The 16,803-nt window shown below is 43.9% G+C and overlaps 1 protein-coding gene across 2 annotated transcripts in view; it reads left to right on the plus strand.

Moving 5' to 3' along the window:
- Nucleotides 1–16,803, plus strand: part of LOC138663670 (zinc finger protein 271-like) — a 34,109-nt gene that overhangs the window by 12,671 nt on the left and 4,635 nt on the right. For both annotated transcript variants that reach the window (XM_069749957.1, XM_069749958.1), the window contains 5 exons: nt 8,235–8,384; nt 8,514–8,693; nt 8,777–8,900; nt 8,984–9,081; nt 9,480–9,570. In XM_069749957.1, the coding sequence (XP_069606058.1) occupies nt 8,307–8,384; nt 8,514–8,693; nt 8,777–8,900; nt 8,984–9,081; nt 9,480–9,570 (571 nt within the window). In that variant the 5' untranslated portion in view covers nt 8,235–8,306. The remainder of the gene's footprint in view (nt 1–8,234; nt 8,385–8,513; nt 8,694–8,776; nt 8,901–8,983; nt 9,082–9,479; nt 9,571–16,803) is intronic.

Below are 16,803 nucleotides of genomic sequence, written 5' to 3' on the forward strand. Positions count from 1 at the left end.
ATGGAAAAAAAACGCTGCTAGCGGTATTTTTTTGTCTCACCACAAGTGCAAAACCGCAAGTGCTGCATATGTCCGCAAGTCCCATAGGGAATGAATGAGGCCAAATCTATGTATATGCCCATGTAGCTCTATATTTTTATTTTTTTTAGTGCTGACAGTGGTCATTTAACTAGAGCTTCCGTCACACAGCCATAAATACTTGCAGCGCTGACCCCCGTCACATGATCGGGGGTCAGCGCTGCGTTGCCATAACAACCTGAGGTATCCTCGAGACCTCTATGGTTGTTGATGCTGGATTGCTATAAGTGCCACCGTGTGGTCGGCGCTCATAGCATGCTGTAATTCTACTACATAGAGGCGATCTATGCATCACCTCTATGTAGCAGAGCCGATCAGACTATGCCAGCTTCTAGACTCCCATGGAGGCTACTGAAGCATGTCAAAAGTTAAAAAAAAACCAAAAAAAAAACCATAAAAGTTTAAATCACCCCCTTTCACCCAAATCAAAATAAAAATCAAACTTACACATGGACTCCTCGCCAGAGACGGACTACACCTCAACAAACCTGGGAAACACACATTCGCCAGGAGACTCGCTACACTCATCAGGAGGGCGTTAAACTAGAAGAAGAGGGGACGGGAAGAAAAACATTAGACTCGAACAAAGACGACCCAGGAAAACATACTCAGAAGGGAGGTAAGAACATTTCTAAAACAATCCACAGTGAGGAGATAGGAACAAAACAAAATCCTCTAAACTGCATGCTCGCAAACGCCAGAAGCCTGACAAACAAGATGGAAGAACTAGAAGCAGAAATATCTACAGGTAACTTTGACATAGTGGGAATAACCGAGACATGGTTAGATGAAAGCTATGACTGGGCAGTTAACTTACAGGGTTACAGTCTGTTTAGAAAGGATCGTAAAAATCGGAGAGGAGGAGGGGTTTGTCTCTATGTAAAGTCTTGTCTAAAGTCCACTTTAAGGGAGGATATTAGCGAAGGGAATGAGGATGTCGAGTCCATATGGGTTGAAATTCATGGAGGGAAAAATGGTAACAAAATTCTCATTGGGGTCTGTTACAAACCCCCAAATATAACAGAAAGCATGGAAAGTCTACTTCTAAAGCAGATAGATGAAGCTGCAACCCATAATGAGGTCCTAGTTATGGGGGACTTTAACTACCCGGATATTAACTGGGAAACAGAAACCTGTGAAACCCATAAAGGCAACAGGTTTCTGCTAATAACCAAGAAAAATTATCTTTCACAATTGGTGCAGAATCCAACCAGAGGAGCAGCACTTTTAGACCTAATACTATCTAATAGACCTGACAGAATAACAAATCTGCAGGTGGTTGGGCATTTAGGAAATAGCGACCACAATATTGTGCAGTTTCACCTGTCTTTCACTAGCGGGACTTGTCAGGGAGTCACAAAAACATTGAACTTTAGGAAGGCAAAGTTTGACCAGCTTAGAGATGCCCTTAATCTGGTAGACTGGGACAATATCCTCAGAAATGAGAATACAGATAATAAATGGGAAATGTTTAAGAACATCTTAAATAGGCAGTGTAAGCGGTTTATACCTTGTGGGAATAAAAGGACTAGAAATAGGAAAAACCCAATGTGGCTAAACAAAGAAGTAAGACAGGCAATTAACAGGAAAAAGAAAGCATTTGCACTACTAAAGCAGGATGGCACCATTGAAGCTCTAAAAAACTATAGGGAGAAAAATACTTTATCTAAAAAGCTAATTAAAGCTGCCAAAAAGGAAACAGAGAAGCACATTGCTAAGGAGAGTAAAACTAATCCCAAACTGTTCTTCAACTATATCAATAGTAAAAGAATAAAAACTGAAAATGTAGGCCCCTTAAAAAATAGTGAGGAAAGAACGGTTGTAGATGACGAGGAAAAAGCTAACATATTAAACACCTTCTTCTCCACGGTATTCACGGTGGAAAATGAAATGCTAGGTGAAATCCCAAGAAACAATGAAAACCCTATATTAAGGGTCACCAATCTAACCCAAGAAGAGGTGCGAAACCGGCTAAATAAGATCAAAATAGATAAATCTCCGGGTCCGGATGGCATACACCCACGAGTACTAAGAGAACTAAGTAATGTAATAGATAAACCATTATTTCTTATTTTTAGGGACTCTATAGCGACAGGATCTGTTCCGCAGGACTGGCGCATAGCAAATGTGGTGCCAATATTCAAAAAGGGCTCTAAAAGTGAACCTGGAAATTATAGGCCAGTAAGTCTAACCTCTATTGTTGGTAAAATATTTGAAGGGTTTCTGAGGGATGTTATTCTGGATTATCTCAATGAGAATAACTGTTTAACTCCATATCAGCATGGGTTTATGAGAAATCGCTCCTGTCAAACCAATCTAATCAGTTTTTATGAAGAGGTAAGCTACAGGCTGGACCACGGTGAGTCATTGGACGTGGTATATCTCGATTTTTCCAAAGCGTTTGATACCGTGCCGCACAAGAGGTTGGTACACAAAATGAGAATGCTTGGTCTGGGGGAAAATGTGTGTAAATGGGTTAGTAACTGGCTTAGTGATAGAAAGCAGAGGGTGGTTATAAATGGTATAGTCTCTAACTGGGTCGCTGTGACCAGTGGGGTACCGCAGGGGTCAGTATTGGGACCTGTTCTCTTCAACATATTCATTAATGATCTGGTAGAAGGTTTACACAGTAAAATATCGATATTTGCAGATGATACAAAACTATGTAAAGCAGTTAATACAAGAGAAGATAGTATTCTGCTACAGATGGATCTGGATAAGTTGGAAACTTGGGCTGAAAGGTGGCAGATGAGGTTTAACAATGATAAATGTAAGGTTATACACATGGGAAGAGGGAATCAATATCACCATTACACACTGAACGGGAAACCACTGGGTAAATCTGACAGGGAGAAGGACTTGGGGATCCTAGTTAATGATAAACTTACCTGGAGCAGCCAGTGCCAGGCAGCAGCTGCCAAGGCAAACAGGATCATGGGGTGCATTAAAAGAGGTCTGGATACACATGATGAGAGCATTATACTGCCTCTGTACAAATCCCTAGTTAGACCGCACATGGAGTACTGTGTCCAGTTTTGGGCACCGGTGCTCAGGAAGGATATAATGGAACTAGAGAGAGTACAAAGGAGGGCAACAAAATTAATAAAGGGGATGGGAGAACTACAATACCCAGATAGATTAGCGAAATTAGGATTATTTAGTCTAGAAAAAAGACGACTGAGGGGCGATCTAATAACCATGTATAAGTATATAAGGGGACAATACAAATATCTCGCTGAGGATCTGTTTATACCAAGGAAGGTGACGGGCACAAGGGGGCATTCTTTGCGTGTGGAGGAGAGAAGGTTTTTCCACCAACATAGAAGAGGATTCTTTACTGTTAGGGCAGTGAGAATCTGGAATTGCTTGCCTGAGGAGGTGGTGATGGCGAACTCAGTCGAGGGGTTCAAGAGAGGCCTGGATGTCTTCCTGGAGCAGAACAATATTGTATCATACAATTATTAGGTTCTGTAGAAGGACGTAGATCTGGGTATTTATTATGATGGAATATAGGCTGAACTGGATGGACAAATGTCTTTTTTCGGCCTTACTAACTATGTTACTATGTTACTATGTTACATATTTGGTAACGCTGTGTTCAGAATCACCCGATCTATCAATAAAAAAAAAAATGAATTAACCCGATCACTAAACAGCATAGCGGGGAAAAAAAAAAAATTAAAACACCAGAATTACTTTTTCTGGTTGCTGCGACATTGCATTAAAATGCAATAATGGGCGATAAAAAGATTGTATCTGCACAAAAGTGGTATCGCTAAAAACGTCAGCTCGGCACGCAAAAAATAAGCCCTCACCCTACCCCAGATCATGAAAATGGCGCAAATTTTTGGTGAGATTGCACTTTTGCAATTTCACTGCACATGGACTTTTCCCCCCCCCCATTTTCGAGTACACAATATGGTAAAACCAATGGTGTCTTTCAAATGTACAACTAGTCCCACAAAAAATAAGCCCTCACATGGCCATATTGACGGAAAGGTAAAAAGTTATCGCTTTGGGAAGAAGGGGAGTGGAAAACAAAAAAAGCTCCAGTCATGAAGGGGTTAATATAATCAAACAAGTCCCATTATGTTGATAAAGGAGATTCTTAGACTTGTAGTTCCACTAACTGCTGAGCCCCGTCCTCTTTTAGAGGGGGGAGATGGGACACATCAGAGGCGGATAGCTGCACGTAACTGTAAACCATCAGATGTAGCAGAGCTGGAGCGGTCATGCTGCCCTGTATGTGCTGTGTATTAGACCAGCAGCCCCCGGGGTTATGCCAGAACATCACAGAGGAACATGATGGGACATTAGCACAAAATGTAATGTGAGCAGAGGCGCCTGATGCCCAATAAATGTGGTATATAAGAAACCACAATAGTACGATTCCCCCAGATAACACACGACTCCCTCAGCTCTGCTACTTCCATACTGATGCCGCCTCTGCTCTGCTACGTCCATACTGATGCCGCCTCTGCTCTGCTACATCCATACTGATGCCGCCTCTGCTCTGCTACATCCATACTGATGCCGCCTCTGCTCTGCTACTTCCATACTGATGCCGCCTCTGCTCTGCTACGTCCATACTGATGCCGCCTCTGCTCTGCTACATCTATACTGATGCCGCCTCTGCTCTGCTACATCCATACTGATGCCGCCTCTGCTCTGCTACGTCCATACTGATGCCGCCTCTGCTCTGCTACATCCATACTGATGCCGCCTCTGCTCTGCTACATCCATACTGATGCCGCCTCTGCTCTGCTACATCCATACTGATGCCGCCTCTGCTCTGCTACATCCATACTGATGCCGCCTCTGCTCTGCTACATCCATACTGATGCCGCCTCTGCTCCGCTACATCCATAATGATGCCGCCTCTGCTCTGCTACTTCCATACTGATGCCGCCTCTGCTCTGCTACTTCCATACTGATGCCACTTCTGCTCTGCTACATCCATACTGATGCCGCCTCTACTCCGCTACATCCATACTGATGCCGCCTCTGCTCCGCTACATCCATACTGATGCCGCCTCTACGCCGCTACATCCATACTGATGCCGCCTCTGCTCCGCTACATCCATAATGATGCCGCCTCTGCTCTGCTACTTCCATACTGATGCCGCCTCTGCTCTGCTACTTCCATACTGATGCCACTTCTGCTCTGCTACATCCATACTGATGCCGCCTCTACTCCGCTACATCCATACTGATGCCGCCTCTGCTCCGCTACATCCATACTGATGCCGCCGCTGTCCGGTCTCCTAGTAACAATTTTGCACAAGTCTTGACACCTGGAGATGTCACATTGTGTAGTAATTCTGTGTTACATTTAGTAAGACTATAGGCTTCTCACTAGGTTTCTAATGCACGGAGCCATCCACTAAGCTGCGGCTCTGCAGTGTGTGCTGGGACCTGTAGTTCCACTCAGGCTGCACAGCTATATGCTAGTAAGTAACCCCTGCCACAGAGACTGGGGGCTGCATATCCCACTTGTAGCTTCTAAAACACCCAGCACAAAGTCTGCCTCCCATTCTAATAAGTAAAACAAGTTGTGCAGTCCGCCCCCCTTCCCCCACACCAGCTGCAGTGGACTGAGGAGTCAGACCAGACACACAGCACTGACCTGCTGGAGGTCACTCGGCAGAGCAGGGAGCCTGGCTGCATCTGCAGTGAACCAGAGCAGCTCCTGCTAGGTGTTGAGGAGAACTAGGAACCACGTGACACAGGCAGGTCACATGACTCGTCCCTGCAACATTTCTGCTCTGAAGACAGACTGACTGAGCAGAGGTGGGTGGGCGGGCTGACCCCAGACTAAGAACCCAAACTAAAATATAAAAAAAAACAAACACCTTGCTCGGGTACCGCCCCCCAGCATGCTGCCGCCCCAGGCACCTGCCCTTCAGTGCCTAATGGCATATACGGCCCTGGGCATCCCTCTATTCTTGATAACCAACCTTGCTGACAGTTGAGGGTTGCAGCCCCCAGCTGTGAGTTTTCCCTGGTTGGTTAAAGAAAATAGGGGGGAACCCACATCAGGTTTTTCATTCATTCATTTATTTAGTTATATCGCAGGTGGCGGCTGAGGAATTCCCTGATCATCCGCTCCTGCTGTCTCTGTTATTAGCGGCAGCAGGTGTCGGCTGATGGGAGTAATTGCCCCAAAAGCCCCCACCTGCTGTCATCGTCATGACTTTAATATAACTCTCATCATTCTCTTCTGCTTGTGCCGAACGCCGACAGAGCAGGAGAGAATGATGAGAGAGATGTGTTCAGCACCCGACGCCGGGGAACAGTGCTAACTGTAACACTTCTTCCCCGGAGGCCATCCGTGTGGTACTGATGCGGGACACAAGTGGCACATGGTTGCCACACGTGTACCGCAAGTATTACACACACAGACACGGATATCTCCGGTACTAGTTTTTCCGGTACTGGAAATAAATGGACAAGTGAAAGAGGCCTTATAGTGCAGCAACCAAAAGAGAAAGAAGCCGCTCATAAGAATGCACACCACAAGGCTAATAAATAATAATAGAACAATATAAGAACAAGAATTTTATTGACAAACCACAACTTCAATAAACATAAAACATAATTAAAAACAGTAATACCAGGTACACTTGGTCCACATATCAATATAACTTGTATAATACAAATATCGAATGCAATAAGTCCGCACACCTGATTTATAGTGGGAGACCAACCCTCTGGCTCATGGAGCTAAATGCATATAGGCGGGCCCTAATATAACTCCCTATGGCATATATGACCCCAAAAAAGACAAGGGGGACAACAGCCAGAGTAAGGGGAACCCCCCCCAAAGTGAAACAATATAAGGGAGAGAAAGAGCCACCCAAGCGTGGACCCTGACGAAGCCCTCCTCTGTAGGGCGATACGCGTTGGGTTGTATTACTTGGTCCACGCTGGTCTGCATCTGTCGTGATTGTCACATGACAACAAGATCCCAAATGTCAGAACCAATACACATACGTGACAAAAAGATAATAAATGACACAAGTAACAAGAACAAAGGGAAAGAAGCAACTACTACGCAACCATAGAGTGACAGGATTATAACCTACTAGTAATATACTCGCGGCTTGGCTCCCGAACAATGATATGCAAATTGTGGTTCCGCTAAGGATACACTTTCAGTTTCCCCTTGGCATTGATGCCTTCAGCATTTACAATTAGTTTTTTCATCTTTTTTGTTTGTCTGTTGTTAAAAGTTGTTTTTTTGTTACACATTTGTGGTAACACTGAGGAGACAAAAACAACGTTTTGAATGAATTTTTATTAAATATTAAATTTTACTCTCCTTTCACAAACACATAAATTAGGAGAGAGACCGCATAGTGCAACCCTTCACCCCTCCCCCAGTGTAACCAATCATTGGGTAATGGACAGAGGGGTCAGGCTGGTTACAGATACACCATCGTCTATTGGAGCTTTCTGGTAAACAGCATTTTCCGTTTCCCCTCATATATGGAGATTTTGGGGTCTCCGCCCTAGAACAAGCAGTGTTCCCCATGTGACATCTCCCCCAGATTCCTCGGCTCCTGTCAGTGATTGACCTTGTGCTTTGTTTCTGGTCATAGTAAATACAGTTTGGATTGGGAACTGCAGACTCCTATAATGGGGGACGTGTCGTTTGGTAATGAGGGGGGAGACGCGGGATGGAAACATTTCCCCTTAATGTCCCATAAGAATAGTGGTCCCGGTAACGCTGGGCTGAGACGCGGACACACGACATTGCGCCGTTACATAATTTGTGGTGAAGGTTCTTAAGTAACATTATCGGAGCTCTTATCCTTATAGTGAGCCTCTGCGGGGACATCCAGGAGACCCCACAGAATTCAAGAACTCTAATGGGAACATAACATGCTGTAGTAAACTTCCAGGTTCATATCACTGAAGAAAATGTAAAGTGCCATGGAATAAATGGCGCTATAAAAATGAATAATAATAAAAAATAACCTCAGTAAAACATATCTCCCCTCTAGCACATTACCAGTGACACTGTTACACTGTAAAGAAGAAAACTAAATACTGTAAAATAATAAATCTCATATGTTTCCCTTATTATCTCCAGTAATTGTGTTATTACACAGGATTTTTATGATGTTACATCGGCTCATCTTCTTCTTATTCAGGTCTCTACAATATCGGATCCTCTCAGTGAAGATCTTCCATAGAAAATAATTTTATTGATTTTCCTATCAAAGATGGATATGGACAGAGACAAGATGGCGGAGAGGATATTACACCTCACCCTAGAGATCCTCTTCCGGCTTACTGGAGAGGTGAGAGATTCTGATGACGTCACATTACATCATTCTTATCTATGGGAATAACAGATGGACAGAACTGGAGAGGTGAAAACTCTGGAAATGTCTGTAGTGAGATGTATTAATGTGTCTCTCCATAACCAGGATTACACAGTAGCGAAGAAGACTTCTAGTGAACGCCGTCTGGACCCTGTGTCTGAGGGATGGGGAAGACCTCTGAGTCCAATCATGAGGCCTCCACCTCACCCCCTGATACATGAGGACATCAATGACCAGAAGATCCTAGAACTCGCCTACAAGATGATTGAGCTGCTGACTGGAGAGGTGACACTGGTGGGAATGCTGGGACATTATACAGTAATGCTATGAAGGAATCAGGGGGATGACGGTATCATTGTGTGTGTCAGGTTCCTATAAGGTGTCAGGATGTCGCTGTCTATTTCTCCATGGAGGAGTGGGAGTATTTAAAAGGACACAAAGATCTCTACAAGTACGTCATGATGGAGGTTCCCCAGCCCCTCACATCACCAGGTAATAGACAGGACTAAATACACACGGCCTATAATTATCTGTATATGAAGAATGAATTCAGTCCCTGTATGTGTTTCCTCCAGATCTATCCAGTAAGAGGACACCACCAGAGACATGTCCCCGTCCTCTTCTTCCACAGGACTGCAAACAAGAAGATCCCAATGTTCCTCAGGATCATCAGGTAGATGGAGAGGTGTCATGAGATCTCCCTTATGATGTGTAGACCAGGGGTGTCAAACTGCATTCCTGGAGGGCTGCAAACAGGTCATGTTTTCAGGATTTCCTTGTACTGCACAGGTGATAATTTAATCACCTACACAAATAATGAGTTGGTGATTAAATTATCACCTGTGCAGTACAAGGAAATCCTGAAAACATGACCTGTTTGCAGCCCTCCAGGAATGCAGTTTGACACCCCTGGTGTAGACGGCTGTGAAGTTCTTGTGCTCAGTCTTGTTCTATCCACCAGTATTATATGATTTATACTTGAGTAATGAGAACGGTGGAGATGGCAGGATTAGAGCTGATCATAGATGCGACTTCTCCATCTGTCTGTGACTTTTACAATATTTGTTTCAGGGTGAAGATCTGACCCATATTAATACTACAGAGACATATGTGAGGGGTGATGAGTGGTGTAAAGAGGAGATTCCTACATATGACTACCCAGGTGAGTAGTAACCACTAAATGCAGAGGAGTCACAGATTCTTCTCAGTCAACAGCTGTGGCTGCTTTATCGGTCTTGTGATCCGGTCATATCACAATCGTGTGATCACCATTTTGCCTCTAGACCACAACATTCTCCTCCATCTAAAACTGGTCAAATATTTTTGTGCGCTGTGGAAACTCTTTGCTATAGAAGTTAGAACCTGGAAGATGCACCTACCCTCTGGGATAAGAAGATGCTGACCCTTACCTGCCCAGATCTGTAAACTACAAAGCCATATGACAGTGTACGTAGAATGTGCTGACAAGTTAGAACATCACTTGAAGAAAAATATTATGTTGGGCCTGTAAGAGAAAGTGGAGGGTAATGATGCTGTTGGCTTCCTAGATCCCTGATATCTTATTGGATGAATCTACCTTCTCTCCCTTCTGTGCTGCTGAATGTGCTAATATGGTCCCTATGAGACCAGGTCCAGTCTTTCTGGCCAAGCTTCAGTTTTATGATAGACAACATTTAATATGCAGTGATGGTAAAGTGTGAATTTCTTTAAAATAACAGCAAAGTTTCCCTTTATCCTGACTTTTCAGTTTCTTTTAAAACCGACTAACTTCAAACAGGATTGTGATAAACTACATAAAACCATTACACCTGTGCTATGATATATCTCTAAGGTGTGCATGGTTGATGGCTGTAATATAAATTAATTCACGCCTGTAGAAGAGGTGCTGACATGGCTTGAGCCCTGGTTTCATGGATTCACTCCACATCATAAATTACGTTTTCAGTCCTGAGGAATTCAGATTACTGCACAACCTCTCCTGAAATGAGGAGCACTAATACTTTCTCTACTCCTCTGGCCAGGACTTATAGCAGCTCCAATGGTTCACCATAAATGAGTAGTTTGATTGTGCTATGATAGGCCGCCCTGACGTATGTCTGTAACTCCCTGGTAGTCTTTAAAAAAGATCTCAATTTCCTCTGCCAAATGCCCAAGATCTAAATTTAAGACACCTCAGTTCTGCAATATTATACAAAGTTCTCTTTAAATGCATCATTTTTCTTCTTGAAACTCATTTGACAGAAAATATTGGCCTTTACGATAGTTTAGATTGTCAAGAGGCACTGAGCCACATACTCTAATTACTCCTGAGTTGTTTCATCAATAATTTCTCCTTTTTTTTTACTGAAGAAGACTTAAGTTTGATCATTTCAGTAGATGTCTTTTATATCTATCACCCTTTAACCCCTTCCGACATCTCCTCCATTACCAGAGCTGCCTGCAGAATAAATAATGCATATTTCATATATTTCACATTGACATGCTTTAGCATGATAGAGTGCAACCTTTTTTTTATATTGTATATGGAGGTAGCTCCTCCAGGTATGCACCTATTCACACTAGTCTGGATGTGCCAGTCAGTTTTTTGTTGTTTGTATCTTAGCTTACTGACTGAGCACTCCACTTTTCAGCTTGTGGTGATTTTAATCCCATAATGACCGCCGATACGTCTTTTCACGGCAGCAATAAAGGATACTTAAAAAGTGTATAGGGCCCCCAGAGTCAGAATTTCTCCATGGTCTTGGCTACCGGGGGTAGATGAGACCCCAGAGAAAATGATTCAGGACGGTATAACGGCAACTGCAAGAAAAAAGTCCTATTTTCCATTTAATTTCTCTCTCCTCTGATGTCATCGCACATCAGAGGAGAGAGAAATAGGGTCACCCGATCACCCCCCTGTACCTCTGGAATCCAGGAATCCCCCCCATGATATTCCTCAGTGTCTTCCGGGAGAAAATGGCGAGTGCATGCGTATTGCTCCTACCGAGATCTGCCTGCCAACACCCGGCAACAATAGGAAAATGTTCCTATTGGTTAATTTGATCACTGTGATAGACACTGACTTACTTGTCCCAAGGAAGTACCTATTAACGACTATTGCGACTTGCCTTCAGGACAGATGCTACATTATCACTAGTCACACATATAACCCTAGACATATGCCACTACACATATATATATATATATATATATATATATATATATATATATATATACACACACACACATATTTCACCACAGACACTATCACAGTGATTAAAATAAAAAAATCGTAAATAAAAACCTCTTTTATCACCCACTTAGGGAAAAATAATGAAATAAAATTAATGTATTCACATTAGGGTTTGAGTTGGGCTAAAGTGAGTTGGGTTAGGGCTAGGGTTAGGGCTAAGGTTATGGCTAGGATTAATGTTAGGGTTAGGATTAGGGGTGTGTTAGGGTTAGATTTTTGGTTAGGGTTATAGTTAGGGTTAAGGTTAGGGTTGTGTTGTGGTTAGGGGTGTGGTTAGGGTTGGGATTCGGATTAGGGGTGTGTTGGGGTTAGGGTTGTGGTTAGGGTTAGGATTAGGGTTAGGGGTGTGTTGGGTTTGGGGTTGGAGTTAAAATTGGGGGTTTTTCCACTGTTTAGGTACATCAGGGGGTCTCTAAACGCGACATGGCGCCATAATTAATTCCAGCCAATTTTGCGTTCAAAAAGTCAAATGGTGCTCCCTCCTTTCCAAGCCCTTCCATGCACACAAACAGTAGCTTTCCCCCACATATGGGGTATTGGCATACTCAGGAGAAATTGCACAAAAAATTTTGTGGTCCATTTTCTTCTGATACCCTTGTGAAAATTAAAAAAAAAATAGTTCCAAAGTAAATTTTCTGTGAAAAAAGTAAAATGTTCATTTTTTCCTTCCACATTGCATTAGTTCTCGTGAAGCACCTGTGGGTTAATAAACGTCTTGAATGTGGCTTTGCGCACCCTGAGGGGTGTAGTTTTTAGAATGGTGTCACTTTGGGGTATTTTCTGTTATGTTGACCCCCCAAACTCACTTCAAATGTGAGGTGGTCCCTAAAAAAATGGTTTTGTAAATTTTGTTGGAAAAATTAGAAATCGCTGGTCAACTTTTAACCCTCGTAATATCCTAACAAAATTAAAAAAAAAATGTTTCTAAAATTGTGCTGACATAAAGTAGACATGTGGGAAATGTTACTTATTAAGTGTTTTGTGTGACATATCTCTGTGATTTAACCCCTTCGCGAAATGTGCCGTACATTTTCCAGTCACGGCGCGGCATCGCGCGGTGATCGGGTTCCGATGGCTGCTGTCCCTGACAGCAGACCATCCCTGCACGTCGCCCCGGGGTGCTGCACCGCCGCCCTCCCCCCCCCCCCGCATCGGCGATCGCTGTGATTGGCCTTTTAATTCTGACCAGCCAATCACAGCAATGTGACAATAAAGGTAAAACAAACAAACATGGGCCATGCTGTCATCGGTGCTGTGTGACGTAGCACTAATCACTGCAGTCACAGTGGGTGGTGTTATCACCACGTCACCTCACCTGATTAACCCCTATGGCGCTGATTGGCTGAACATTAGCTTCTAGCCAATCAGCGCCAAAGAGGTTAATCTAAAATAGGGATCACCGCCCTGCACGCCATGATTACCTCAGATTTGGCATGCACAGCGGTTCTCCATGCCCCTCTGTTTACCGGAGAGAAAGAATCCATTTGTGGCAGTGTGATCTCCCTCGCGATCTCCTGCCTCCTTCAGCATCCTGCTCAAGAGTGATTCTTCTGTATCTACCTACTGTATACTGCTTGCTGTGTGACTCCTTTGATCAAAGCAGCAGCATCTCCCCGCCTCACTGTGCCCAGTCACCCATCCCTGTTCCAGTAACCCCCCTCCAACTCTCCAATTGAATTTTTAGCGCTTTTTTTCCTGTGTACGGCTTCCCACGCAGAGCATTTGTGCTCTTCCTGTGTCCGAAGCATTCTGATCTGTATGGCTGCTGATCAGAGACTGTGCCACAGGACTTTTATCTTTTTTTAGCTAGTTAGTGTAGCGGACATCGCAGTCTAAGCGATGTCCGTTTTTGTTTTTTTTTTAGAAAAAAAATAATAGTAGTTAGTACAGTGTAGTTTAGACATAGCAAGGTAGCGTAGCCAGCGTCAGTGTTTAGTGACGTCGCCCCATCCCTGTTCCAGTACCCCCCTCGAATTTTCAGCGCACTTTTTTTGCGCTTATTTTGTGTGTGCGGCGTCCTGTTCAGAGCTTTCGTGCTCTTCCTGTGTCCGCAGCGCTCTGATCAGTTTTGCTGCTGATCGGAGACTGCGCCACTGGAATTTTTCTTTTTTTAGCTACCATATATACTCGAGTATAAGCCGACCCGAGTATAAGCCGACCCCCCTAATTTTGCCACAAAAAACTGGGAAAACTTATTGACTCGAGTATAAGCCTAGGGTGGAAAATGCAGCAGCTACCGGTGAATTTCAAAAATAAAAATAGATGCTCCATACCGTTCATTATGGCCCCATAGCTGTGCCATATAGTGCTCTGCACCGTTCATTATTGCCCCATAGCTGTGCCATATAGTACTCTGCACCGTTCATTCTTGCCCCATAGCTGTGCCATATAGTGCTCTGCACCGTTCATTCTTGCCCCATAGCTCTGCCATATAGTGCTCTGCACCGTTCATTCTTGTCCCATAGCTGTGCCATATAGTGCTCTGCACCGTTCATTATTGCCCCATATCTGTGCCATATAGTGCCCTGCACCGTTCATTCTTGCCCCATATATGCTCCTTATAAAGCTGTGCACCGTTCATTGCCCCATATATGCTCCTTATAAAGCTGTGCACCGTTCATTCTTGCCCCATATATGCTCCTTATAAAGCTGTGCACCGTTCATTCTTGCCCCATATATGCTTATAAAGCTGTACACCGTTCATTCTTGCCCCATATATGCTCCTTATAAAGCTGTGCACCGTTCATTCTTGCCCCATATATGCTCCTTATAAAGCTCTGCCATTGCTGCTGCTGCAATAATAAAAAAAAAAAAAAAAAAAAAAGCCATACTACTCACCTCTCTTGATTGCAGCTCCCGGCGTCTCGTCCCGGCGTCTCTCTGCACTGACTGTACAGGCAGAGGGCACCGTGCACACTATATGCGTCATCGCGCCCTCTGACCTGCACAGTCAGAGCGCAGAGACGCCGGGAAGACAGAGCGGCGCCGGGAAGATGGAGCGACGCCCGGCATGTTGAACGTGGACAGGTGAATATAAAATACTCACCTAGTCCTGCCGCTCCTGATGCTGCCCCTGCCTGTCACACTGTCTCCGGGTGCCGCAGCTCTTCCTGTCAGCGGTCACTGGCACCGCTCAGAGGAATTAATATGTGGCTCCACCCCTAAGGGAGTGGAGTCCATATTAATTTCTCTAATGAGCGGTCCCACGTGACCGCTGAACAGGGGAAGAGCTGCGGCACCCGGAGACAGTGTGACAGGCAGGGGCAGCGTCAGGAGCGCCGGGACTAGGTGAGTATGCCTCAGCGCCCTCTCCCCCTCACCCGCCGACCCTGCCGCCCACGTGACTCGAGTATAAGCCGAGAGGGGCACTTTCAGCCCAAAAATTTGGGCTGAAAAATCTCGGCTTATACTCGAGTATATACGTTAGTTAGCGTAGTGGACGAAAAAAATAATAATAGTAGTTAGTACAGTGTAGTTTTAGACGTAGCAAAGTAGCGTAGTCGGCGTCAGTGTTTGGTGATGTCCCCTTTCCCAGTCCCCCCATCCCTGTTCCAGAACCCCCTCTCCCCCTCCAATTGAATTTTTATTGCATTTTTTTGCGCTTTTTTGTGTGCGCGGCGTCCTGCGCAGAGCTTTCGTGCTCTTCCTGTGTCCGCTGTGCTCTGCTCAGTATCGCTGCTGATCAGAGACTGCGCCACTGGAATTTTTCTTTTTTTAGCTAGTTAGCGTAGCGGACATCGTAGTCTAAATGACGTCCGATTTTTAGAAAAAAATAATAGTAGTTAGTACAGTGTAGTTTTAGACGTAGATTAGCTGGTGTCACAGCATTAGTGACAACCGGTCTTGTTTTTAGAGAAAAAAAAATTGTACAGAGTAGTTTAGTGGTAGCGAGGTAGCGTGTTAGTGTAGCCGGCGTCACAGCGTTAGTGATGACAGATAATCTTTTAGAAAAAAAATAGTACAGAGTAGTTTTATAGGTAGGGAGGTAGCGTCTTTTTTTTGCATAAAAAAATCTGCTATCGACGGAAAATATCTAGTGCATTAGGGGAGCGTACGTCACACTTTTGGTGACGTTCACTTTTCTTTTGTAAAAAGAATAATTAGTTGCATTGTCTAAGTTTTAGTGAGTGCACTAGGGGAGCATACGTCACATTGTTAGTGGCGTTCGTTTTTCTTTTGAAAAAAAAAAAGATTTAGTTGCGTAGGGTAAATTTACACTTTTTTTTATACAAACTTATTTTTTTGCTACTGATTTTTCTTTTCATTTTTTCGTTTCTTCTACATTTTTTCTCTCTACTTTTTTCTCTCTGTTTTTGTTATAATAAGTAGTACCCTATACACAAACCCCACACATTACACGTGTAAAAGCACCACTTACATACACATCCCCGGGGTTTTAAAAAATATAAAAAAAGTGGCCCATTCGTCAAGAAGGTGCTATTCACCAGAGGAGGCTTACACCTTCCTTGCATCCAACACGGATTCAGCCAGTCACAAAGACCCCAAATTCCTCTATCCCTCCTCCTCTAGTGAGGAAGGACCCCCCATCAAGGCGTCCTAGGACTCAGGCACCTCCTGCAGAAATCTATCCCATTGATTGCACCTCCAAAAAATTATTAGCCCATCATTCCGGATTTCAGCAGCAACCCAGTAATCCAGTTTGACACCACTGGCCTCACTGAAATTGACTTCTTCAATTTCTTTTTCAGTGATGAAATAATAAATCTTATGGTGGCCCAGACAAAACTGTATGCCCAACAATTTTTCACCCCAAATTCCACGTCGTCATATACCAGATAGGTAAATGCAGCAGAGATTATGACATTTTGGGGAATTGTGCTGCACATGGGCATATTCCGAAAGCTAAAGCTTCGGCAATACTGGAGTACTGATATTCTCTACAGTACACCGGTGCTCCTTCCCTCCTAAGCCCTGCCGTGCACACAAAGAGTGGTTTTCCCCCACATATGGGGCATCGATGTATTCAGAAGAAATTGCACAACAACTTTATTGGTCCATTTTCTCCTTTTACACATGTGAAAATAAAAAAAATTGTTGCTAAAAGATCATTTTTGGGGAAAAAAATGTGATTTTTTATTTTCACGCCTCTACGTTCTAAACTTCTGTGAAGCACTTCATATATTTCTCACATTGACTTGCTTT

This window comes from Ranitomeya imitator, chromosome 2 (assembly GCF_032444005.1).
Source record: "Ranitomeya imitator isolate aRanImi1 chromosome 2, aRanImi1.pri, whole genome shotgun sequence".
NCBI lineage: Eukaryota > Metazoa > Chordata > Amphibia > Anura > Dendrobatidae > Ranitomeya > Ranitomeya imitator.